General features: G+C 55.0%; 1 protein-coding gene across 3 annotated transcripts in view; it reads right to left on the bottom strand.

Annotated features, from left to right (window-relative positions):
- The window catches only part of MGRN1 (mahogunin ring finger 1), a gene marked incomplete at its 5' end in the record, with an annotated part of 57,486 nt that overhangs the window by 8,077 nt on the left and 25,213 nt on the right, over window positions 1-24,196 (bottom strand). For all 3 annotated transcript variants that reach the window (XM_084271077.1, XM_084271076.1, XM_084271078.1), the window contains 6 exons: window positions 876-1,035; window positions 3,722-3,790; window positions 8,102-8,149; window positions 12,037-12,089; window positions 15,468-15,534; window positions 21,398-21,515. In XM_084271077.1, the coding sequence (XP_084127203.1) occupies window positions 876-1,035; window positions 3,722-3,790; window positions 8,102-8,149; window positions 12,037-12,089; window positions 15,468-15,534; window positions 21,398-21,515 (515 nt within the window). The remainder of the gene's footprint in view (window positions 1-875; window positions 1,036-3,721; window positions 3,791-8,101; window positions 8,150-12,036; window positions 12,090-15,467; window positions 15,535-21,397; window positions 21,516-24,196) is intronic.

The raw sequence follows: 24,196 nt of genomic DNA, 5'->3' as shown, positions 1-24,196 counted from the left end.
ACGATCAAATACCTCAGAGGCCAAGCACAGGGTGACCCACCCGGTCCCAGCGCCTCCCAGGCTGCTGGCTCTGAGCAAAGCCTTGGTGTCAGCAGGTGCTGCCTGAGGGCAGGTGAATGCTGTGGCTTTTTACACCTTTTGGGAGCTGAGCACCCACACCTTCAGATCCACCCCAAGGAGAGGGCACGTGCACAGGAAGGCACAGCACAAAGGGCCATCCTCCCCTCCCCTCCCCTCCCCTCCCCTCCCCTCCCCTCCCCTCCCCTCCCCTCCCCTCCCCTCCCCTCCCCTCCCCTCCCCTCCCCTCCCCTCCCCTCCCCTCCCCTCCCCTCCCCTCCCCTCCCCTCCCCTCCCCTCCCCTCCCCTCCCCTCCCCTCCCCTCCCCTCCCCTCCCCTCCCCTCCCCTCCCCTCCCCTCCCCTCCCCTCCCCTCCCCTCCCCTCCCCTCCCCTCCCCTCCCCTCCCCTCCCCTCCCCTCCCCTCCCCTCCCCTCCCCTCCCCTCCCCTCCCCTCCCCTCCCCTCCCCTCCCCTCCTCTCCTCTCCTCTCCTCTCCTCTCCTCTCCTCTCCTCTCCTCTCCTCTCCTCTCCTCTCCTCTCCTCTCCTCTCCTCTCCTCTCCTCTCCTCTCCTCTCCTCTCCTCTCCTCTCCTCTCCTCTCCTCTCCTCTCCTCTCCTCTCCTCTCCTCTCCTCTCCCCTCCTCTCCCATCCCCTCCTCTCTCCTCTCTCCTCTCTCCTCTCTCCTCTCTCCTCCTTCCCCACTGGAGGACAGTCATTTCAGGAACCCGCAGCTGCCAGGGAGAGCTGCAGCCCGTTCACTGCTGATCCCTGGGGTGGGTATGAGGGAGGGAGAAAGCTGCCCCTGGCCCCACACTCACGCAGCCTGCAGATGGGGCAGTTGTTGGCCTGGTAGCGCAGGGTGTCGGCGCAGGAGTTGCAGAGGCAGAGGTGTCTGCAGGGCAGGATGAGGGTGTCCCGCAGGTCGGACAGGCACACCACACACTCGTTGCTGTTGTCACTGTTCTCGTCCTCCGAAGGCTGCGGGGAGACAATCACAGAATCATCACAGAATCCCACACTGGGCTGGGTTGGGAGGGACCCCAAGGGTCACAGAGCTCCAACCCCCTGACACAGGCAGGGACACCAACCTCCAGACCTGGAGCTACACAAGGTTGCCCAGGGCCACATCCAACCCGGCCTTGAACACCCCCAGGGATGGGGCACCCACCCCCTCTCTGGGCAGCCCCTTCCAGCCCCTCACCACTCTCTCTGTAAAAAATTTCCCCCTAATATCTAATCTAACCCTTCCCTCCTTTAGCTTTAGGAGAGGCAAGAGGCTGCTGTGTGAAGGGAAAGGACCACCTCAATCTGCCAGGAGGCTCTGAAGCCTGGGGACATCTCCCACCAGCCAGGCTGGGGGAGAGCTGGCATCCTCTCCCCACAGCTCTCTGCGGGGGTTCTGCAGTAATGGGCTCCTTCCTCCTGGGCCCTGCTCTGAGCTCCCCAAAAGGCCAGGGCACTGCAGTGGGAAGGCACAGTGCAGCTGTCCCTCCCCAGAGCCAGGCTGCATGCAGAGGGAAGTCCCTTGGGGCAAGGATCCCCTTGGCTGTGGGGAGCCAGCACCAAGCTCTGGTGTTCCTGGGTGTTCCCCAGGGCAGCAGGGCACTGGGCTCCCCGGCACTCCAGCCTTTCTGCCCTGCATCCACAGACAGGGAGCAGCCCCAGAAGGTCAGGCTGGCCCTGGGTTGGAGAGGAGGCAACACTTCATCCACATCTAGCCCAGTTTCCATGGGTCCACTGAACAAGTGGTGGAATGAGCAGTTGTCCTGCCACAGCATCTTCACCAACCTCCTGTGCTGGCACAAGCTCCTATGAGGCTGCAGGAGAACCAGCCTGGGACGCTCACCCTGGTGAGATGGTCAGGGTGAACCCATGCAACACCACCATGCACCAGCCTTTCAGTCACTCAGAGTCCCACAGACTGGAGTAGAGCTACAGAGAAAGCTGTTGCTGGGAGGAAAATCCCACTCTCCAACCACAGGAGCTCACTGCTGACACTCCAGAACCCACTGTCACCCCATCAAAGCCACAGGGGTTACACCATGACACAGCACGAGCCACCCTCCACCTGTGCCTGGTGCCACTTCATGAGGCCCCTTTGGTCTCCAGAGCTAACACAAGTGAGACCAGGGGCAACCCTGGTGTAAAGTGCAAGGAAGAGCATCTGCTGCCACATCCATGCCCAGCTCGCTGACTACACCAGCCAAAGGCTGTCCCATGCACTCCTCAGCAGTTTTGGGAGGCTGGGAGGGCAGGCCCCCTGCTTCCCCATTCCTCTGGTTTGCTAAGGATACAAGGGAAGAACAAAAATGTCCCCAGGCCACTTGTCTGACAGGCCACAAACATGTGACTGCTGGACCAGGAGAATCATCACAAGACCCTGCAGGACCCCAGCAGAAGACTTCAGTCCTCTTGCATAGATCCTGTGCAAGAAAATCCTTTGACAATGCTTCTCCCTCCTGCCTCTGCAGGTGCTACCTGTTGGCATGGGCAGGCAGAGATCACAGGACACTCTGGGCAGGACACTGCCCTGCTTGGAGAGGAAACCCTGCTCATCTTGCTCTGTGGCTGCTCCTCTGGTTGCAAATCATGCACTGCACAGGCCAGAGTGGTCACAGCCCAGGTGTAGCCCAGCCAAGGGCAGCTCTGCATCAGGCAGTTGTGTGATCTGGATGGGGCTGTGCAGCGAGCTGGGATTCAGCAGAAGCTCCTGCCTGAAGGCAGGCAAGTGTTTCTGGTCATGGTACCAGCATGTACACCCCTTGGTGCTGCTCTGCTCCCTCTTGCTGGGGAACATGGGCCACTGGCATCCCTTGCAGTGTTACAGGAACACACACCCCGACCCCAAATGGGGAGAACATGAAGGAACATGACAGGGGAAAAGCACAGACACCAGGCATGGCTGCCTGGACTCCACAGGCAGTGACAGGCCATGGCTGTCTATACAAGCTCTAAAAACCACTGCTCCCAAACACCCACAGGACACTGATCCCCTTCTCTCCCAGCAATCCCAGTCCCAGGGAACATCCTCAGGAGTCTCACACTATCTGAAATTATCCCAGCACAACTCCACAACTCCACAACTGATCCCCTTCTCTCCCAGCAATCCCAGTCCCAGGGAACATCCTCAGGAGTCTCACACTATCTGAAATTATCCCAGCACAACTCCACAACTCCACAACTGATCCCCTTCTCTCCCAGCAATCCCAGTCCCAGGGAACATCCTCAGGAGTCTCACACTATCTGAAATTATCCCAGCACAACTCCACAACTCCACAACTGATCCCCTTCTCTCCCAGCAATCCCAGTCCCAGGGAACATCCTCAGGAGTCTCACACTATCTGAAATTATCCCAGCACAACTCCACAACTCCACAACTGATCCCCTTCTCTCCCAGCAATCCCAGTCCCAGGGAACATCCTCAGGAGTCTTACACTATCTGAAATTATCCCAGCACAACTCCACTGACTGGTTGGGCCTTACAGCAGTGAGGACATCCCAACCCTTGGCTTCCTCAGCACCTGGAGGAATGGCACAGGCTGGAGAGCCATGCTGGGAGGCATCTCCACACCGCCCTGCTGAGTGCCACCTTTAAGCTCAAAAGCAGAGGGTGCAGGCTGGAAAACCCCAGCTGAGGGAGCAGGAGCCTCCTGGGCACCTTTACCTTGGTCTCCTGGTTGTTCTTGTTCTCGATGCCGTAGATCTCCTGCAGCAGGTAGCTCACCCGGTCAACCTGGGGGAGACAAGAGGAGCTGGAGCTGCTCTGGCACTGCTGTTTCGTGACCACCTGCCCCCCTCCCTGTGTCAAAGGGCCAGTGTTACCCCCACAGCAGCCAGCTTCCCTCCAGCTGACACACATGACAAAGGACAGCTGGGAGAAGGGGTGTCTCCTTGCTCAGAGAGCAGTGCCCACCCTGGCTGCTCCGAGCAGCGAGCCCAGCCAGCCACTTCTGTCACTGTAGGAATCACCCAGACCACAAGCACGCTGCTTGTCTCAGAGATCAGGAGGGAACATGCACCCACAGCTCACATAAGCCAGGGGCAATCAGTCCTTTCCTTCTGTGAAACAGCACTCAACTCTAACCAAGATGAACTCCCACCCTCAGCAGAGGGGCTGTGCCAACAGCACACAACTGGCACAGCAGCGGTGCACATCCCTCTGGGCTGGTCACCTGGGAGGGCAAGCTCCAGCCCCCAGAGACAGACAACACATCTATCTCCCTCAGCACCACACCCCCACACCAGTGCAGTGTCATTTACTGGCATCCCCAAGGCCTTGGTGGCATCTCTAAATCGGGGGTGTGGAGGCAGAAAGGGCTGTGGGCAGAGGTGGAAGCTGCTTGCAGCCCCAAACCTGGGACACACTCCTCTGAGCCTCAGTGCACACACAGGCAGCTGCATCACAGAACCCAGGGGAGAAAGGCTGGTGGTTCAAATGCCAGCAAGACAGACCCCTCTGCACTGCAGGGGGTTCTGCCCCCTCCCCTGGCTCAGCCAGCAAGGACAGCACAGGGCTCTCAGGGCTGGGAGAAGCAGCCTGACAAGGATGCACAGAGGTACCAGTCCCCTGAGACTCGGTGGCACGTGGCAGCTTCCCTGGAGCAGGGTGTGTTCCTCCTCACAAAAGGGTGAAGAGGTGGCAAGGTATCAAACTGGCACATCTCCCAAGCAGGAGAAGGAAATGCTCTCCTGCCATCTCCAGCAGCCCCACTGTGAAGGCAATCCATGGGGAACTCCTCATTCCCAGGGCTTCTGGCACTGCCACATGTGACCTGCCTGTCTCCTCTCCTTTCAGCAAGCAAGGTGCTCAGAGGAGCAACAGCTGTGGCACAGGATTTCAGCACTGCAGCAGGGATCAGGTGCCAAGGTGGGGGCAGCAATCCCTACCCTGTCTGCCAGTTCAGAAACGCCCTGGGATGCAGCTGAGGGGGCCCCAGCAGCTTCACCAAGGGAGCTCTGGTTTGGCACAGCAAGCAGCTTACAGTCTGCTCCAGCTCCACATGGCAAGGCAGTGAGGTCAGCTGTTGGACCACGAAGCAAAAGCCTCTGCAGCAGCTCTCAACTCACCCAGGAAGTTTGGGAACAGTTCTGTAGGGGATGCTCTTTTGTAACTTGGCCTTTTGAGCAGAGTCTTGTTACAGCATCCTGACTCCTCAGAGGAGCAGCTGGGTGACAGCCAGTGCTGAAGCTGTCAGCTCAAAGCACAGCAGAGGTCAGCAAGGTCAAGACCAGAGTCTCTGCAGCAGTCTGCATTCCCTCTGCTACTTGCCTCTAAAAACCTGAGAAGCTCCAGTCCCACTAGGAAAAGGGTGAACAGTGCAATGTGGCTCTCACTAGACAGACCTCTAGGTTTTAAAAGAGTAGGAGTAAACTAGGAGTAGGTGATACAACACAATGCAGTCCATCTTCATGCTCCACCAGCCCATCCTGCACCACATCATCCTCCCAAAGGCTACATGCAGCCTCCACTGATGCACACAGGAGCTGCTGCCTGAGGCCAGGTCATGTTCTTCTGCTGATCCATCCCTTTGTATCCATCATGCTGAATCCCTTACAGGTTGGTACATACACCCTAATGGATCTTAGCTGAGAGAACAAAGCAGTTTAGCTCATTAGCTGCTGCTTCCTGCTCCCCAAGAGCTTTAGAAGAGAAGGATGCACACAAAAGGCACCCAGCAACCCTGGCAACAGCAAGGAGGGGAAGGCAAAAGCAAAGCAGTGATGGGGAATGTACAGTGTTACACAGATGGTTTACTTCAGACACATACTCTGTACCTCTGCACTGTGCTCTTATGCATGCAGATGCTATCTCAGTTTCAGCAGTACCATGTGTTCCTCTAGCAAGAGCTCCCTTCTATTTTAAAAGCCACAGGAGAGAACATGTGAGCATTACACTGACCAAACTGCCAGGGAGGGAAAAAAAGGTGCCCACAACCAAACACTGAGTGGGAGGTTACATCTCTGCCAGGAAAGCCTGACAAGCACAGCCTGTTTCACTGCAGGAATCAGCTCCCCATACTGTGGTAGGGTGGGGACTTCCCTGGAGAGCACTCCCAGCAACAGCCCCCCTTTTTGGGGAGTCCCGAGTCATGGAATCCTGGAATGCTTTGAGTTGGAAGGGACCTCAAAGATCATCCAGTTCCAATAGACACCCTCAATAGACAATGTTGCCCAGGGCCCCATCCAACCTGGCCTTGAACACCTCCAGGGAGGGGGCACCCACCCCCTCTCTGGGCAGCCTGTGCCAGGGCCTCACCACCCTCAGAGTACAGAATTTCTTCCTAACATCTAATCTACCCCTGCCCTCTTTCAGCTTGAAGCCATCACCCCGTGCCCTGTCCCTGCACTAATCCCAGACTCCCAGGGGTTGGAAGGGACCCCCAGAGCCCATGGGGTCCAACCCCCTGCCAAAGCAGCTCCCCAGCTCATATTGCACAGGGCGGCGTCCAGACGGGGCTGGAATCTCTCCAGAGATGGAGACTCCACACCCCCTGGGCAGCCTGTCCCAGGGCTCCCTCACCCTCAACTGGGAAAAAGAAGAGGCTTTGAGAAAGGCAGCGCTGGCATCACACTGCTTTGCCTCCCAGCACCCAGGCACCACCTTCCAGCCCAACCCCCTCAGAGGCACCGCCCATCCGATGCTCCAGAACATCTGGAACAGCCTCTGTCCATCTCTATCCAAAATACCTGGGGCCCCTGACCAACCAGCCAGGCAGGAGGGTGCTGCAGCCTGCCAAGCCAAGCAGGGAGGGAGGGGAGGGCAGGTCAGCCGGGGCGCGCAGGAACCACTCGCACTGGGACCCGGCTCGGGCAGCCTGGGCTGGCACTGCTGGCACCAGGAGAGAGCCAGTCTCCAGGGCAGGGAATTACTAACCACAATCTGATGTGTGATTTCTTTCATGCTGTTTAGTGGCTCTTTTCCAACCCAGGGTCTGGAAGGAACATCTCAGGAGTAGGAAGTGTCTAAAGGAAGCACTTACTGACCTTCTTGGCAGGTTTCTGATGGGGATCAGCAGACCCCAGGCATCAGTCAGAAGCAGCTGAAGTCAAACACATTTAAAGCAGAAAACCAGCACACATCTAAAGGTGTGATCAACCACCAAAAATCTCATCTCTTTCTCCAAGACACTCCAAACTGACCCTTCCAGCAAGGTAACTACCAGGTCTCCTTTCAGCAGCTGCAATGCTTGTCAGTCCCAGCAGTCTTGCAGGTGCTTATGTATTTCTCCCAGTGCAAGACTGGATGCAATCCCAGTGTTGGGAAGGCTCTACACAGCTTCCATACATCACAGAGGGTGAAAAAAGGGCTACAGATCCCTGGTGTTTCCCTGCTGCCCATCTCCCTTCCTCTTAACACGTGTAGTCTGGTACATAAACAACAGCTCTGAAGCAAGACTGTGTCTGTGGCAGGGAGAGGTGAGGTGAGCCAGGGTGACTGTCCCTGGGACTGCTTCAAAGACACCATGTGCAGGGAGAAGATGTGTAAGATCCCATAAATATTACAGCACACACATGTGGAAACCTCTGAGTTTCAGTCTCCAGGTAAGAGATACCCTTCCACACCACAAACAGGGACCCTGGAAGGGTCAGGCAGCATCAATGGACAGGAAGGCCTCGTGCCACTGAACCCACACAGCACCCCAGGCCCCCCACACAAACCCAACTCACACCTGCACAGCCAGGGAAGCCTGGCCAGGCTTGTAGCCAGCGAAACAGGAATGCAGGAGGAGGGCTGGATCCGCACACAGAGCAGCAGGGAGCCCCCAGCACGGCTCTGCCAGGCACACACTGCCCGAGCTGCTGCCCAGCACCCCTCTGCCTCTGCAGCAGCCAGCCCGGCGTGGGGGCTGCCAGCAGCCAGCCCGGCGTGAGGGCTGCCAGCAGCCAGCCCGGCGTGGGGGCTGCCAGCAGCCCGCTGCCTCTGCTGCGGCCACCGAGCTCTCAGGCTCTGGGTGAAGTACCGCCGAAGCTCCCCAGGGGGCAGAGCCAGGCGCCCCGGGACACCAGCAGGTCTTTGATGGGGCAGGAGAGGGGAAATACTTACGATCTGCTTCTGTTTCAGCGGTTTCACGGAAAAGCTGCCGTCCACGTGCTGGTGGGAAGGAAAGGAAAGGAGAGGCATTTATGGCTGAGGGGTACAGAGCAAAACAGGCTCGTGATAGCTGGTGTCTGCTAGCCAAGGGGAGGGTGGCATCTGTGTCACTGGGGGAGCCTGAATGAACAGAATCACAGAATCATTAAGGGTGGAAAAGGCCTCCAAGATCATCTAGTCCAACTGTCCCCCTACCACCTATATCACTCACTAACCCCTGTCCCTCAGTACCTCATCCAACCTTCCCTTGCACACCCCGAGGGACGGTGACCCCACCACCTCCCTGGGCAGCCCATTCTGATGCCCAAACACTCTTTCAGAGAAGAAATGTCTCCTCATTTCTAACCTGAACCTCCCCTGGTGCAACTTGCAGCCATTCCCTCTCATCCTGTCACTGGGTATCTGTGAGAAGAGGCTGACCCCAGCTCACAACCATTCCCAGCAGTCAGTGGAACAGTGAATGCCCTTTCTCTGCTCCAGGCCAGACTCAGCTGAACTTGGCTCAAGTTAAGCCTGGCTGAACTGGGTCAGAGCACACACAAAAATCCACTGGCACAGTGGCTGCTTTCAGGCCACCAGCAGCCTAACTGGGCACACCAACACTCCTTCAGCAAGTCCTGCAAGACTTGGCAGGAGGTATCTGCACACAGCCTGAACAGCCTCCAGCCACTCCTGATGCCAGAGTGAGAGAGCAGGCGCTGGCAGGAGGCTGAGAACAGGGCTCGTTCTCATCCAGGGCTGGATGAAGTCAGGCCCAGCTCACACGTGCTCCGCGTCTCCAGGGCCGCGGGGCTGCCGCGAGCCTTCCATCCGCTCTGGAGCGGCGGGCACGGCTGGGACAACTCCACACGTGCCCAGTGTCAGAGCTGGGGAGAGGAACAGGGGGCTGTTGCCGTCTCCTCCATCACCCCAAAGGCCTGAAAGACACCAAGTCTCCTGCGGTGGGTTAGAGAGCAGAGAGGAGGGCAGGGAAAGCTCCAGCAGGCCCCGCTGCTGCAGCAGCTGCAGGCATGCATCTGTCTGCTGAAGGAGTTCCAGAAGGGACAACAACACTGCACCAAGAGACTAAACAGTCCTGTTTTCCCAGCAAAAAAGCAAAAAAGAGTCCCAGGTTCCTGCCTTTGGAGGAGCTGCAAGGCCAGACTAGGCATAGCGTGGAGATTGCTGTTCTCACCTTAAAGATACATACAAATAGCAAGTTACCACAGCCTGCCAGTCAGCCTGTCCTCTCAGCATGCTCTGGTGACCAGCAGCAGTGCCCATTAGCAAGGACCTCCTCTGGATTTATGGGCCTATAGTTCAAAACCTGCAATTATTCTGAGGATGGGGAACATGCTTTCATCAAAAACAGGGAGGAGGAAGAACTCAGCAAGCACTTTGCCCCATGACTTTTTATTAAAAGAATGATTTTGATCTTGTTTTAAGAAGTCAGTGGAAGAGGAGAAGAAGGAGAGGCCCCACCAGACAGTATCTCCCCCTCACAGCACAGCCAGACTGGAACAAAGAAGGGAAGCACTTTCAATTCCTGAGATCAGACGTGGACATGGGATGTAATCCAGCACCAACAGGATGGCTTGACCATCTTCAGTTGGTTCCCAGTTTTGCTGCACACCTCACTCAGCCCTCAGAGCATCACAAGGGCTTTTGCCATCCCCTTTGTGCACCCAGGGAACTCAGAGGCTCTGTACAGCATGCAGAATGTACCTATAATCCATGCAACCCCCCTGCCAAAGGTGGAGCCCTTGAACCCACTTCCTAATCTCACGAGACAGCAATTCCCAAAGTTTCCCTTCCTCCCTCATGCTGACACATTCCCAACACCTGGGTGTTTTCCTGCTTTCTACAGGGTGCTGTTATCAGGGTGCTGTTATCAAGTGCTGGCCACAGGATGCTGGAACGGGGAGCTGGGCCCGATCCAGATCCAAGCAAGAGCTCTACTCTCTGACCACAGAGGCTGGGCTTCCTGCAGCAGCAGCATGTTTGGATACTTGGAAAACAGCAACAAGACACCCTCCTTTGTAAGTAAAGATCCCACTCACATCACCAGATCCAAAGCCTAATCTGAACCTAGCTACAACCAAACTGCAATGAAGGCAACAGCCAGGGCAGCACAGGGGAGTCTGGCAGATGAGGAAGGTAACTCCAAAATCAGGCTGGAACATGCAGGAAGCTGCTGGTTTCATTTGGGATTTTTTTTTCCTCCCCAGAAACACCTGAACAATCATTTTGCAAGGCTGAGGGTCTCCTCCCACAGCACTTTCCTACAGATGGGCTCCAAACACTAGAGCCCTCCCCAAGGACACGCTGCCCACACCAGCTTCTCCCAGGTGCTGCTCAACACTGACAGGGATTCAGCAGAGTTTGTTTCTTCAGATCAGTTGGAGGAAGAAACCATAGAATCAGAGAATCCCAGGGGTTGGAAGGGACCCCCAGAGCCCATGGGGTCCAACCCCCTGCCAAAGCAGCTCCCCAGCTCATATTGCACAGGGCGGCGTCCAGACGGGGCTGGAATCTCTCCAGAGATGGAGACTCCACACCCCCTGGGCAGCCTGTCCCAGGGCTCCCTCACCCTCCCTGGGGAAAAGTTCTTCCCCATGTTGCTGTGGAACTCCCTGTGCTCCAACTTGCAGCCATTGCCCCTTGGCCTGTCCCCACAGACATTGAGAAGGGGCTGCCCATTCCCCCTGCATCCCATCCTTCAGATACTGATAAACATTAACAAGGTCCCCCCTTAGTCTTCTTCTCTCCAGGCTGAACAGCCCCAGCTCACTCAGCCTTTCCTCACAGGGGAGATGCTCCAGGCCCTTCATCATCTTTGTAGCCTCCTCTGGACTAGAATGACATCCCTGCCCTAGTCCCAGGGGTGCTGCAGCTGCCCCTCTCATTTCTGACAGGGAGAACTACCTACAGAGTCGGGTGCTTAGAGCAGCCTTTTTAGCCCAGCAAAGCCCAGAACACTCAGAGCACATCCCAGCCACAGGGCCTGCTTAGGACTCGATGTGCTTCCCTCTGACCCTCCTTGTCACCACCCAGATCACCCCCCAGGAGGAACTGTCAGCCTGCTCAAGGGACACAGCAGGAATGGAGCAGACTGAGCAAGAGAAGTCAGCGGCGTGCCAGGCGGGGAGTGGGAGCTCCTGACTGCAGCACTGGCACTGCTCCCCTCTGCACGCCCAGCTCTGCTCCAGCACCTCCTGCCTCATCTCAACAAGGGCAGGACGAGTGTCACTTGCCCAGGGAAGGTATCTGCAGTGTCACCACAACCAGACACCACATGGTGCAGTCTTGTGATGGGTTTCAGGGTGCAGCCATCACGGGAGGAGGTCTCTCGTCCTCAAGGCTGGTGCACGCAGCTCCCCAGCCTCACCAGGAAGGTCAGCTACCTCAACCAGGCCACCCAAGAGCACTGGAACTCCCAGTCTTTATGCAGGATGTATCCTAATTCTTTAGAAGGGTTTGGTCTTAGGGCCAAGCAATGGTGTGTCAGGCTCTGGACAGAGCAGATCCGGTTCTGCCAAGAGATCAGCAGCTCCTGGAAAACTGCACAGGAGCCACAGTCACCACCTAACCACTCTCAAGCACCACAGCCCCCCAGGCACACCCTCTCCTCACACACAGGAAACCCCAGCTACAATTAGCCAGGTGAGCAGCTGGGTACAAATGCTAATTACAGGCTGCACAGGAGCTGCTGCCAGCAATGAGCTGTACTGCAGAGCACCCAGGAACCCCAGTCACCAGCCAGGACTCCCCCGTGCTGTTACACACCTACAAACTCATTGGTGACCCATGGAAATGCTTACACATGCAATGACAGGGACAGAGGGGGGGGAAGAATCCCAAAACAACCAACAAAAACCCCAAACTAAGTAAAACCCAACCTCATTTACCTTTTCAAAGGCAGCCAGAAGAACATGGGCATGGCCTGTCACCTCCACCACCACTGCAAAGAGAGAAAGAGAAGGTGAAACCTGGCATGAAACTACCAGAGGATAAATTTGAGTCTGTTTAGAATTCCTACACCACCCCCTGTTCTATTTTCATCTTCCCTTGCAATTTAAAACTCTCCTTATCTTGTCACCAGTGTGGTTCATCTCACACTCCTGCAGAGCAAGAACAAAACCCCGATGGGCTCTGTGGTGCCCCCCTGCCATGTCTTTGTTATCTTGGGTTCTCCAAACTACCCTGCTGTGCTTTCAGAGGTTGGAAAGGGAAAGGAAAACAGAGCACTCAGTGGAATTCCTCTCTCCCCTCGAATTCCTGAGTTTAATCACCTGAATTTATCACAGAGCTTAATAAATCCATCTGGTTGAACTTCCAGCCCTGGTACTTATCACTTTGCTTCACTCCAACCTGACATGCTTATAAAACATGTATTCTTTACCAATTTTGGACACTCAAACAAGTCTGTCCAGTTCCCTGATTTCTTTCCCCAGAGACAAACATCACGTTTTCCTTCTTCCAAATTGGGGCTTCCCCCTGAATCTGAGAGCTCTGAGAAGGGACCCTCAGAGGCTCCTACACAGCAAAGACACAACCAGAGAAGCTGAGGTTCCATCCCAGTCTCTCCAGCTCAAGACTCCAAGGTTCTGCTCAGCTCCAACTGGTTGGACCCTTTAGCTTAATTAAGTGGAGAATCACTGTAAGGAAATGAGAGAGAGGTCATGGAGGAGTCACTGAGGGAAGGGAAGGCACCACCTTGCCCTGCCTGCACCAAGGAGCACCTGGCACAGGTACTCACCATGCTCAGCACATGCAGAAGAGCTGCCAGAAAATTAACAACTGAAGGAAACAGTTTCCATGCTGGGGAGGAGCTGGGCAGCTTCCCTCCAGCCCCCAGAACAGCAGCCACCAAGGGGAACCATTCCCTGGGCTGTGGCACAGTGCTGGTGTTTGCCAGCAGCAGGTGGGAGGAGACAGCCCGTGCCTGAGGCTCACTGGGGAACCCAGACTGCTGTGGGTGCAGCCAGCAGCACAGTGGTTCAGAGAAGAGGGCTGAAACTGGGGCTTCTTCTATTTGCTCCCCCCACTGCCAGCCAAGAGCAAGGCTGTTCTAGCTCCCTCGGTGAAATTCAGGTCCTTCCCTGCAACTGCAAGAGCCAAATAAGATAAACAGGCACCACATCCCTCCTGTCCTTTGTGGCCATCGGCCCCTCCTGCACAGAGCCTTCCCTCCCCAGGGAGTCTCTGTGCCCTTCCCTGTGAGCCATGGGGCTGGCAGGAAGGGGGAACACTGCAGCTCAGGTTCCTCACAGCATGCAAACATCTCCCAGCAGGATCTGTTCCACACCAACATCTGCTGATTTGCCACTGGATTTTATTTACCACAAGCAGTTCCAGGCTAGCTGAAACTTCCCAGGAGCTCCAGACACACAGCCAGCTCCTTCCAGTCCCAGCAGTTAAAAAAAGAACCAAACTACATACCAATTTCCTACAATCTTGGTCAAGTGTCACATGTTTTTGTGCTGATATCCTTTCCAGGGGAGGATTTAACAGCAATTGCCTTTCCAGGTTATTACAGAAGGCACCAGCACGTTCTTGGCTATGGCTGGGCATGGTGTGTGCATGAACATCTGCTTCCCATGCTGCCTCCAGTTCTGGTTTTGGTCCTTCTAGGCACACCCATCATTAGAAAGTACAAATACCTTGCCAAAAGCTCTATCAACAGAGGAAGGTGGTTTGTATTTATGGTCAAGAAGCACATGTACATGTCCATTTTACTAACAGTGCCTGGAATCACTAACAGCAGATGCACTTTGGAAGTTGTTTCCTTCACACTGCACTGTGCTTTGTTAGTCACACTTCAAATTGGTTCATCCAGTTCTAGTTCACTCTGCCTGGGGGCTGTGAAATAACACAAGTTTCTGGGCACTTTAGTATCTACAGCATGAGGAATCCACAAGGGGCTGCACTACACAGTGTGATCCATGATGGGGATCCCAAAATGCAGAAGCAGAACACTGGTCTTGCTGACCACAACCAGCCCCAGCTTTAGAGAAAATAGGATTTCCTTGTGCCCATTTCCTTGCTGACATTGGGAATGAATGAAAACACAAGGAGCCCAAAGGGACACGCTCTCCCTATGGAAAACACTCTGTGAGCTGAGTGACAATGGAAGCACTGGCTGGACTCCCTCCCCACATGGCAGCGTAAGTCATCAACAGGATTCCTTCTCACCAAAGATTACACCAAACCCCAGGGGTTGGAAGGGACCCCCAGAGCCCATGGGGTCCAACCCCCTGCCAAAGCAGCTCCCCAGCTCATATTGCACAGGGCGGCGTCCAGACGGGGCTGGAATCTCTCCAGAGATGGAGACTCCACACCCCCTGGGCAGCCTGTCCCAGGGCTCCCTCACCCTCCCTGGGGAAAAGTTCTTCCCCATGTTGCTGTGGAACTCCCTGTGCTCCAACTTGCAGCCATTGCCCCTTGTCCTGTCCCCACAGACACTGAAAAGGGGCTGCCCATTTCCCCCTGCATCCCATCCTTCAGATATTGATAAACATTAATCAGGTCCCCCCTTAGTCTTCTCTCCAGGCTGAACAGCCCCAGCTCACTCAGCCTTTCCTCACAGGGGAGATGCTCCAGGCCCTTCAGCATCTCCACAGCCTCCTCTGGACTCTCTCCAGGAGATCCCTGTCTGTTTGATCCCAGGGAGCCCAGAACTGGACACAACACTCCAGGTGGGGCCTGACCAGGGCAGAGCAGAGGGGGAGGATCCCCTCCTGTGACCTGCTGGCCACACTCCTCCTGATGCCCCCAGGATCCCATTGTCTCTCTCAGCCCCCAGGGCACACTGCTGGCTCATGGCCACCCTGTCACCCACCAGGACCCCCAGGTCCTTCTCTGCAGAGCTCCTCTCCAGCAGGTCACCCCCAGCCTGTCCTGATTCAAGGGATTATTTCTTCCCTGGTGCCAGACTCCTTTATCAGCACCAGGAGGATTTTAAGTTGCTGAAAGCAGCTGTATTTGGTTGAACAGTGGCCTGAGCATTTTAAAGCCATTTCTTTTTCCCTGACGATTCCCAGGGGAAGACTCATCTTACAGTTAGCTACAGCTTTTATGGAGACAATTTAACCCCCAAAGATGGGGCAAGTCCATCTCCCTCCTTGCCTCATGAGCTGCCAATGCAAAACCCAAGGAGAAAGGCAGCAATCTGCTCCAACCTGTGCCTGGCACTGGTGGCATTTCCACTCCAGAAAGGTTCCCCAAGCCTTTGCTACAAGTCCAATGTTTTTCTTTCTGCAGGAGCCCTTCCCAGAAGGACTCACACAACCTCAAAGAGAGCTAGCAGACCACCAAAGGGGCACACCACCATGCTTACCATCCCCTTCATCCACCACCGCTCGGATGACCACAGGGAACACGCCACGATCCAAGTCAAAATTCAGCTGAGGGGAAAGAAATGAGATGGGTTATTGTTGCAGTTTGGGGAGGCTGTGCTGCCCAGACAGTCTCTTTAAGCAGCAGTTAGAGTTTCCTGCCAGCCTGAACTATAAACCACGAGCAGTTCAAGGCCAAAGTCACAGCCTGAGAGACGGTCGAGCGCCTCTGAGAGCCACACAGAGGAGAAACCAGCCCGGCAGCAGCTGCATTCTGCCCCGGAGAAGGAGCAGGAGATGTCACGGGCTGTGCAGACACCAAGGCCGGGGAGGGGCCGGGAGGAGGTGGCCCTGCAGCCCCTGGAGAAACCCATGGGAAAGGCCCAGCCCCCACCTGCAGCCCGTGGAGGGGCTCCAGGCTGGGGGAGCAGGTGGAGACAGACAGGAGATGCTGTGACCCTACGTTGGAACAAGCCCCTGCCAGCACTCGCAGCCATGAGGAGAAACAGAGACACAGAGATGAGGGAGAGAGAGATTTGCACTGAACAGGTTTGCTGGGGGAGGCTGGTGACCCCACAGAGGATGGGGACTGAGAGACACTGTGATTCGTGACTGCACCCATAGCAGTGACCCACGCCAGGGCAGCTGGGGAACAGATCAAGCCCTGGGGAAAGGATTCACGTTGGAGAAGTTCATGGAGGACTGTCTGCTGTGGGAGAGACCCCACGGAGCAGCAGGGGGAGGGGGTGGGATGAATGTGTCCCGCCCCCCCCCAGCTGAGGAGGAAACCAACTCACAAGGGACTGAGCGAAGCCCCATCGCCCAGTCCCTGACCCCTGTGCTGCGATGGGGGGAAGAAGGGAGTGAGATCATGGCCAGAGTGGAGTCTGCTGAGAAGGGAGCAGGGGAGGGAGGTCCAGGGGGGAAGGTTAGGGGTGTTTTAAGATCTGAAAGAGGAAAACAGCTCATGAAGAAGTAACTGAGAACCCCATTGTGTCCCAGTCCCTGCCCCCCTGTACTGCACAGGGGGAAGAAGGGAGCAAGATCGTGGCTGAAGGGAAGTCTGCTGAGAATGGAGGGGTGGAAAGGAAGGAGATGGAAGGGAGCAAAATCCTGACTAAAGTCTGCTGAGAAGGGAATGGTGGGGGGAAAGAGTTTTAAGATCTGGTTATGTTTGTTTTAAGGTCTGGTCATGCTCCCAACTCCAGTTTCTCACTGTTTTTGCAGTGTAGTGTAATAAATTAGGTAGTTTCCCTCTTCTTCACTTTGTGTTGAGTCTGTTTTGCCCACGTCATTGATAACAGAGTGATCTCTCCCTGTCCTTATTTTGACTCCTGAGCTTCTTAATATATACTTTCTCCCCTGTCCAACTGAGAAGGGGAGTAATAGACTGACTTTGGTGGGTATCTGGCCTCCAGCCAGGGCTAAACCACCACAGTTACACACTTCACACCAGGCTTGCCTGAACACACCACTTGAGATTGTGTTAGCATGAGAGGAATGAAGGCCCCTTCTGATCACCCCAAGGCCCTGGTCTCAAGAGGACACAACAGGACAGTGTTTTACATTCAGGCACCAGTTTTCAAAGGGAATCAAGCAGAACAATCACACCATATGGACACTGACACAGCCTTAACTGCCAGCAGTGGGTGGCAGAGCAAAGCATCTCTGTTCAAACTGTATTTCATCCTCACCAATGCCTGTGCCCTAAGAACAGCCTGTGAGAAATGCAGCAGGACCAGAGTCTGAAAATATACCCAGTGCCAGAGGTTTGCTGGAGTATGGAGAGGATGCACTGGTTATAGCACAGTGGGACACAGAAGGAGACAACTCTCATATGAAGTTCCTGAAGACACAGAGAAAAATCTTTACACTTGCAGCTCACATGACCCTCAGAACTCCAGAGCAGTTTCCAGCCCCTTGGCACGTGATGAAATTCAGGTCCTTGGCCTGAAAATTGGCAGAAGTGAAAATTTAAGACCTCATTTGAGTGCAAGGAAAATAGACTTGATTTCTTTCTCTGCACTGCACTTTATTAAAGCATTTCAAAGCTCCTTGTCACCTCACAAACACCACAGAAATGCAGCATAGAAACAGGGGCTGTGCCAGGAACAGAAGGGGCTCAGGGACTGGATTTCTGGAGGGGTTTGTTGATTACTGACTTGGGGATTTTTTGTCTCATCTCTTGCCAAGAGAGAAAAAGATGTTGTTCCACCCTGGTGCTCCAGGTAGTCTGTTCTCAGTTCTCCAGGGAAAACCAAGACCCAATCCAAACCTTGCAGCCCTTTGCTTTCCCCCCACCCCCACAGCTCTTGCAGCATTATTTTTCCAGCTGGTCCCCCAAACCCTGAACTATCAAGATACCCACTGGCCTGGGTACAGCTGCCAACCCAGAACATCCAGACCAGAGAGAAGGTGCTCCATGCTGTGAGCCTCAGCACAGCTGAAAATGATGTGTCCTCAAATGAATTACACCCTAAAGATTCATCCTGAAATCATAGAATCCCACACTGGTCTGGGTTGGGAGGGACCCCAAGGATCACAGAGCTCCAACCTGGACATGCTCAAGCACCTTGATGCCCTTCTTGATGCCCTTCCTGTAGTGAGGGAGACATACCTGATTCCAAAGAGAAGGCACGTGCTGAAAGACCTTCTGATCTGACCCAGCCAGCCCTCCAACCTGGTGGGTATTGTCCTTCATCCTCTGTATGAGCCTTTCACATTGTATTCCTTCCTTAAGCTGCCAGAATCTACACTCCTTCCCAAACAGCAGAGCAAGCACCAGTATCTCAGGTACCTTCTCAATGTTTGTTACAGAAGAGACTCACTGCATTTCTGAACCATTATGGGATGCCACAGAGGGAAGATTCATCGAGGACAACTGATTAAAATGGCTGAAAGCAGCTTAAGGTTCTGCTCCAGGTCCTGCTCTGATGTGTCACTGTACCACACCAGTCCCAGTCTGTCTGTTGAAAGGGAAAGACCCATCACAGCACTGTGGCTGCCTCAGGACAGAAGCTTCTGTGTTCCCCAAGGGCTCCTTAAGGGTCCATTTGACATTTAATTTAGGGACCTGAGAACAGCCATCCCCACACAAGCCAGACAGCAGCTTGCAAACAACCCCTGTGTTATGAGGACAAAGTAAACTTTTACACAAATCTTTCCAGATGATGATTAAGATGCTCAGAGGGCTGGAGCAGCTCCCCTACAGAGAGAGGCTGAGGGAGCTGGGCTGGGTCAGCCTGGAGAAGAGAAGGCTGTGGGGGGACCTCATTGCAGCCTTCCAGTCCCTGAAGGGAGCAGAGGAACAGGAGGGAATCAGCTTGTTAAAGGGCAGAGACTGGCAGGGCAAGGGGGATGGAGTGAAGCTGAAGGAGGGAAGATTTAGATGAGATATTAGGGGGAAGCTCTTTCCAGAGAGAGTGGTGAGGGGCTGGAAGGGGCTGCCCAGAGAGGGGGTGGGTGCCCCATCCCTGGGGGTGTTCAAGGCCAGGTTGGATGGGGCCCTGGGCAACCTTGTGTAGCTCCAGGCCTGGAGGTTGGTGGCCCTGCCTGTGGCAGGGGGTTGGAGCTCTGTGATCCTTGGGGTCCCTTCCAACCCAGACCAGTCTGGGATTCTATGCTAACAACCCAACATACTGTTCTTTTCCCTTCTGTTGGCCAGCCAGGCACTGCATCACAGCCCAGGATGACACTGAGCAAAAGCAGGAAGTAAATCTGGGATTTTTGGGCACCACCAGCACCAAAGCTGGGAAGCAAATCCAACACCTGCAACTGCACACAGCTCAGCAGTGATGCTCACTGGCTGCCTCTGACCCAGTCCAGCATGGCAGTGGCCAGCAGAGGCAATTCTGCCACGTGCATTGTGCTGGGTTTCAGAGGACAAGGGCTGATATACACACAGAGTCAACATGGGAGGAGAAACTCTTCAAATCACAGTGCTTCCACTTCTTCTCTGCAACCAGAGCTCCCAGTAATGCCAATGAAATAAGAGAAGACAGAGGATGCAGCAGAATCAAACAAAGGCAGCTAGAAGCTTTCTTCTCTGCAGCATGACTCCCCTTAAGCTGCCAAAGGAACATGACTTCAGTACTGGAGTTAAAACCTTGCTGGCAGGAACAAAAGTTAAAATTAAGCTTCTCAATTCTTTAAGAATAAAGGGATCTGTCATCTGAGAGAGCTGAAAAGTAGGAGCTCAGAAGGGATTGAAAAGCAGCTCTTCCAGGCTTTTGTAGGCTGAATTTGTGAAATCATTTGTTGGCAGAGAAGCCAAGACATAAGGAGACCAGACTCTGCAGGCTCTTGGTAGCTGCCATGGCATTTGTTAAGGCACAGGACTGACTGTAGTTCTAACTGTAACCTCAAGACAACAGCTCTTCAGGCTTCAAAATACAGGAAAGAGGAATTTTCTCTCTTCTTATTTTTTTACTAGGCAGAGTTTTCTACCAGGGATCACATCCACAGCACACTTCCACAGCCTTGGGTCACAAAATGGACCCAGCACCAGTGCTGGGCTGGCTGAGGGGCCCACAGGAGCAAACGTAGCAGCAGCAGCTACAGACTGACTCCTTGGCAGCAGGAATCTCTGGTGGGAAATGTACACAGGGTGGGGAAAGGCCCAGGCAGCCCTGCCACACACCAGGGGCAGGGGAAGCCCTTGGGCCAGAGCTCAGAGGCTCAAGAAGCAGAGTTACTGCCTGGGCTGGAACCTTGCAGAGACACAGCAGTGAGCAGGACTCTGCAGATCTTGCTGTGCAGTAAAACCCACAGGGCTGCATGAAAACCCAGCCCCTGCCTGTCTGCAGCCATGGGTAAGCTGAAGGGAGGAAGACATTATTCACAGACTCACAGAGCTGTAGGGGCTGGAAGTGACCTCCAGAGATCGAGTCCAACCCCCTGCCAAAGCAGCTCCCTAGGACAGGTCCCTTATTCAGCACTGATACAGAAGGGTGAATCTGCCCCAGCAAGGAGAGTGTCCCTCCACTGCACTGCACCACTACAGTTAGTGACACAGGATGTGGCCCTTGAATGGAACAGGGCTCTCCTAGAGCAGAAATCAACAAACTATTTGACTATTCATCCCAACAATTAGAAATGTGGAGCTCACACTCCCAAGATCTACCACTTACTGTTTATAAGATAGATACATGTACTACTGAAGTTCCTCCTGCACCCCAAGGGACTGCCTTGCACCCACCCCACTTTGGGGGCTGCCTTGCACCCACCCCACTTTGGGGACTGCCTTGCACCCACCCCACTTTGGGACTTTGGGGGCTGCCTTGCACCTACCCCACTTTGAGGACTGCCTTGCACCCACCCCACTTTGGGGACTGCCTTGCACCCACCCCACTTTGGGGGCTGCCTTGCACCTACCCCACTTTGGGGACTGCCTTGCACCCACCCCACTTTGGGACTTTGTGGACTGCCTTGCACCCACCCCACTTTGGGGATTACCTTGCACCCACCCCACTTTGGGGACTGCCTTGCACCCACCCCACTTTGGGGACTGCTGTTCTAGAGGATCAGCCAAAACAAAGAACCCCACCAAGCCAAGACCAAGACAGACCTTTGTTCCAACAAGCTCTTGGCTGGCAGGAAGAGGAAGACTAAGGAGTGGCGAGTCCCTCCAGGAGGAGCTCCAGTGCCAGCCTCACAGTCTCCCTCCCACCCCAGATGCTGGGATGCCAGCTGGTTAGTGATACCAAAAGCCACTTCCTTGTGTTTCTTCCCTGTTTGCCTGATGTACCTGCCAAGCTCACAAGCAGCATTCACACCTGCTCCTCCCACGGTCCTGCTTGTCTCATACCCACAGAACATGCCATGGCAGGTGGGAGAGGCCGTCTTCCAGCCATAAACTCAAGGCACTAAACAGAGCCCAATGCTTCTGGCATCCAGGGTTGTGGAAAGGAGGGGACACTGGGAAGAGACTTACCTCATCATCCTTCCAGTCTGAGAAATCAATCTTGAATGAAGGCAGGGAGAACTGCTGGCTCACCCCTCTCTTGTAGTGAACCGTCTCCGACTGCAGAGAGGGGTTCTTTGTGCTGTATCTGAGAAAGGGGGGAAAGGAAAACCTGCTGTAAGCCAGGATTGCTCTCTGCAAGGCTCCTTCAGTCAGCCTGTGCACCTGTCAGGGGTGCCAAGGGGCAGCTCTAAGAGGCAGAGCTGGCAGGGGCTGGCAGCCATTCAGTGGGAGGCAGAAAGGGAAGGGAAAGGTCAAAGGGAGAAGGTGAGCATGGGGAAGGGCAAGCAGCGCAGACAGGCAGGGTCTCATCTGATCCACACTGGCCTGCCCAGAAGCACTGGGTGCCAGAGGGTGCTGCAGCCTGGCCAAGGCTAGCTCACTAAACCCAGAGCCTAGGGAATGCCAGCAGGCCCTTTCAGCCCAGCACACAGGCTTATTTTCTGCAGGAGACCCAGGAAGAACGAGCAACAGTCCCACACTGGCAACACACAGCTCAGCGTGGTGCCGAAACCCTCCCGCGCCTCCGCAGGGAGAAGTGCTGCTTGGGGAGCAAAGCCATTCCAGTCCACTCCTCTGCTCCTCATGGGCTTCCCCAGAGGTGCTGCAGGCCTAGCAACAGCACCAGAGATACTGAGCAGCCCTACACAACAGACACCTGGGGAAGAGTCACAGTTCCTCACTGTCTGGAGGCCCAGCGCTGCCAGGCTGGGAGGAGCGTCTCTGGGCTGGGGCCATCACTCCCATCCATCACCCTCTGTGCCAGGAGCCCACCCAGCACTGTTTGCCCCAGGAGGGACATTCCCCTACAGCTGGTGTGATTGACAGTGGGAGAAATGGCCCCCCCTTTCTGGAGGGTGATTCCTGAGCACAGCCTCTGGCTATGCCGACTCCAGCACAGCAGAGGAGGCAGCAGACTGCAAACCAGGGGGGCAACACCTGAACCTGGTTTCACCTCCCAACCTCAGGACATGTAGATGAACCAGAGAGAATGTGAGACACCCTCACCCACGAGCCTGGTGCTGCAGAAACAACCTTCTCTCCCAGCAGCAGAACAGACAGGTCTGGCTCCAGATCTACAAGCAAAGCTTTGCCAGCCAGTTGCAGCAGCAGTCCATTGCCTCTTCTGTGCACTAACCACGACTTCCCAAGGGACAACACCTGCCTCCAGCTACCACACAGCAAACAAGCCTGAAGCCTTGCTGACTGTTCAGACCCAACTGTCACTGTTGTCAACCAGACAGCCTGGGGACAGGCTGCAGGGACAGGCACCACGTTACCACCAGGAGCTCTAGGCTGAACTTCTCCTTGATTCAACTTGGGTTCCCACACTGCATCCTCTGACAAGCAGCTCAGATTCCAGGTACTCCATTGCTCAGGGAGGAGCACAGGCTGTACTGCCAGCCCTGCCAAGGAGACAGCATCAGAGGAGCTCGAGGTGCTTGACATGCTCGATTCAGTAGAGCCCTGTTGAGCAGAGGCAGTTCACAGAGCACACACAGAGGCAGAAAAAGGAAGACTCCTTGCTTGAAACCAAGCATTCCTGAGGCCATTGAGCTGTTCTGTAGCACAGACAGGGCTTACAAACCACCCAGTACCTAACAAAAGGCTGCAAAGCTCCAAGTTCCTTTGGCTTGGAAGTGTGGCACACCAGAAGGGGGGATACAAAGCTTTTCCACATCTGAGGTAACACCTTCTGATGTCTACAGGCAGAGAGCAAGAGGGCTGGGTAGCTCACTTCCAGAGGGGGAAAGCAAAAACCCTGGGAAAAGCCCATGGGGCAGAGGCAACCAAGAGCTGCAGAACTGAGCATCACACCACAGAGGCAAAGGCTGGGCTGGAGCACAGCAGAGGTGATTAAAGAGGAGGTGTCTGTACCTTAACACCAGCACGCTTTGAGAGGTGCTGTGGAAACCTCACAGTCAGGAGCTACAGGGAGGTGATGGGCAGCCTGTCCCTCCAGGACACAGACCAGCCAGCCCTGTGTGACTCAGGGCCTCAAACACAAGGATTAGGATGCACTTTGCAGCTGAAGGGGTAAGAACCCAGCCACCAGATGATGAGGAGGATTTATTAACTCCTCTCACACCCAAGGAGGCTGAACCTGGCTCCCTACTGCAGGGACTGCTGCCTTTCTCTGGAAAGCTGGTGCAGCTCCTGCACCCCCCAGGATCCAGGAGGCATATCAAGTGTCACAAGATCCAGGGTGAACTCCAGAAGGCAGTGACAAGAGCCAGGTTCACCCCCACACACGCTCTGCTCTACCTGCCACATCACTTAGGGCAATTCCTTCCCCTCAAAGGCCATTCCAGACCATGCTGAAGCTCTGCTGCTGCACTGGAAGGTCTCACTCCATCCTCTGCATGTGAAGCACGGCCTGGGAGAGAGGAGAGTGGCAGGTCTCTCATGCATGAATTACAGAGCCAGCAATTGAGTGAAGTTTTATTTACTGAGTTGTCAAGCACAATGAACAGAGCAAGTCTGCCTCAAGCTCCTTTTGTGGCACTCTCAAAGCCTCCCAGCTCTGCAGAGAGGCACGAGTCATCCTCTGCAGCTGGGAAAGCTGGGGATGGAGCAGCAGCTCAGCTGCAGGGACAGCAAGTCAGGAACCTGCTAGAAATGAAGTGCAGGGGAGAGTGGAGTGAGACTCTGGCTGACATGCACCACAGCAGGGCTGGGGAGCTCGGGTGGGCAGGCTGATGGTGGTGGAGGACCTGCACTTAGGGCACCACAAGTCCAAACCAGTCTAGAGCAGGGGAACAAGTAAGG

The sequence above is a fragment of the Gallinula chloropus genome (genome assembly GCF_964237585.1).
Source record: "Gallinula chloropus genome assembly, chromosome: 15".
Lineage (NCBI taxonomy): Eukaryota > Metazoa > Chordata > Aves > Gruiformes > Rallidae > Gallinula > Gallinula chloropus.
Note: the sequence above shows the minus strand (reverse complement) of the source record. Positions and strands in the feature narration are given on the sequence as shown.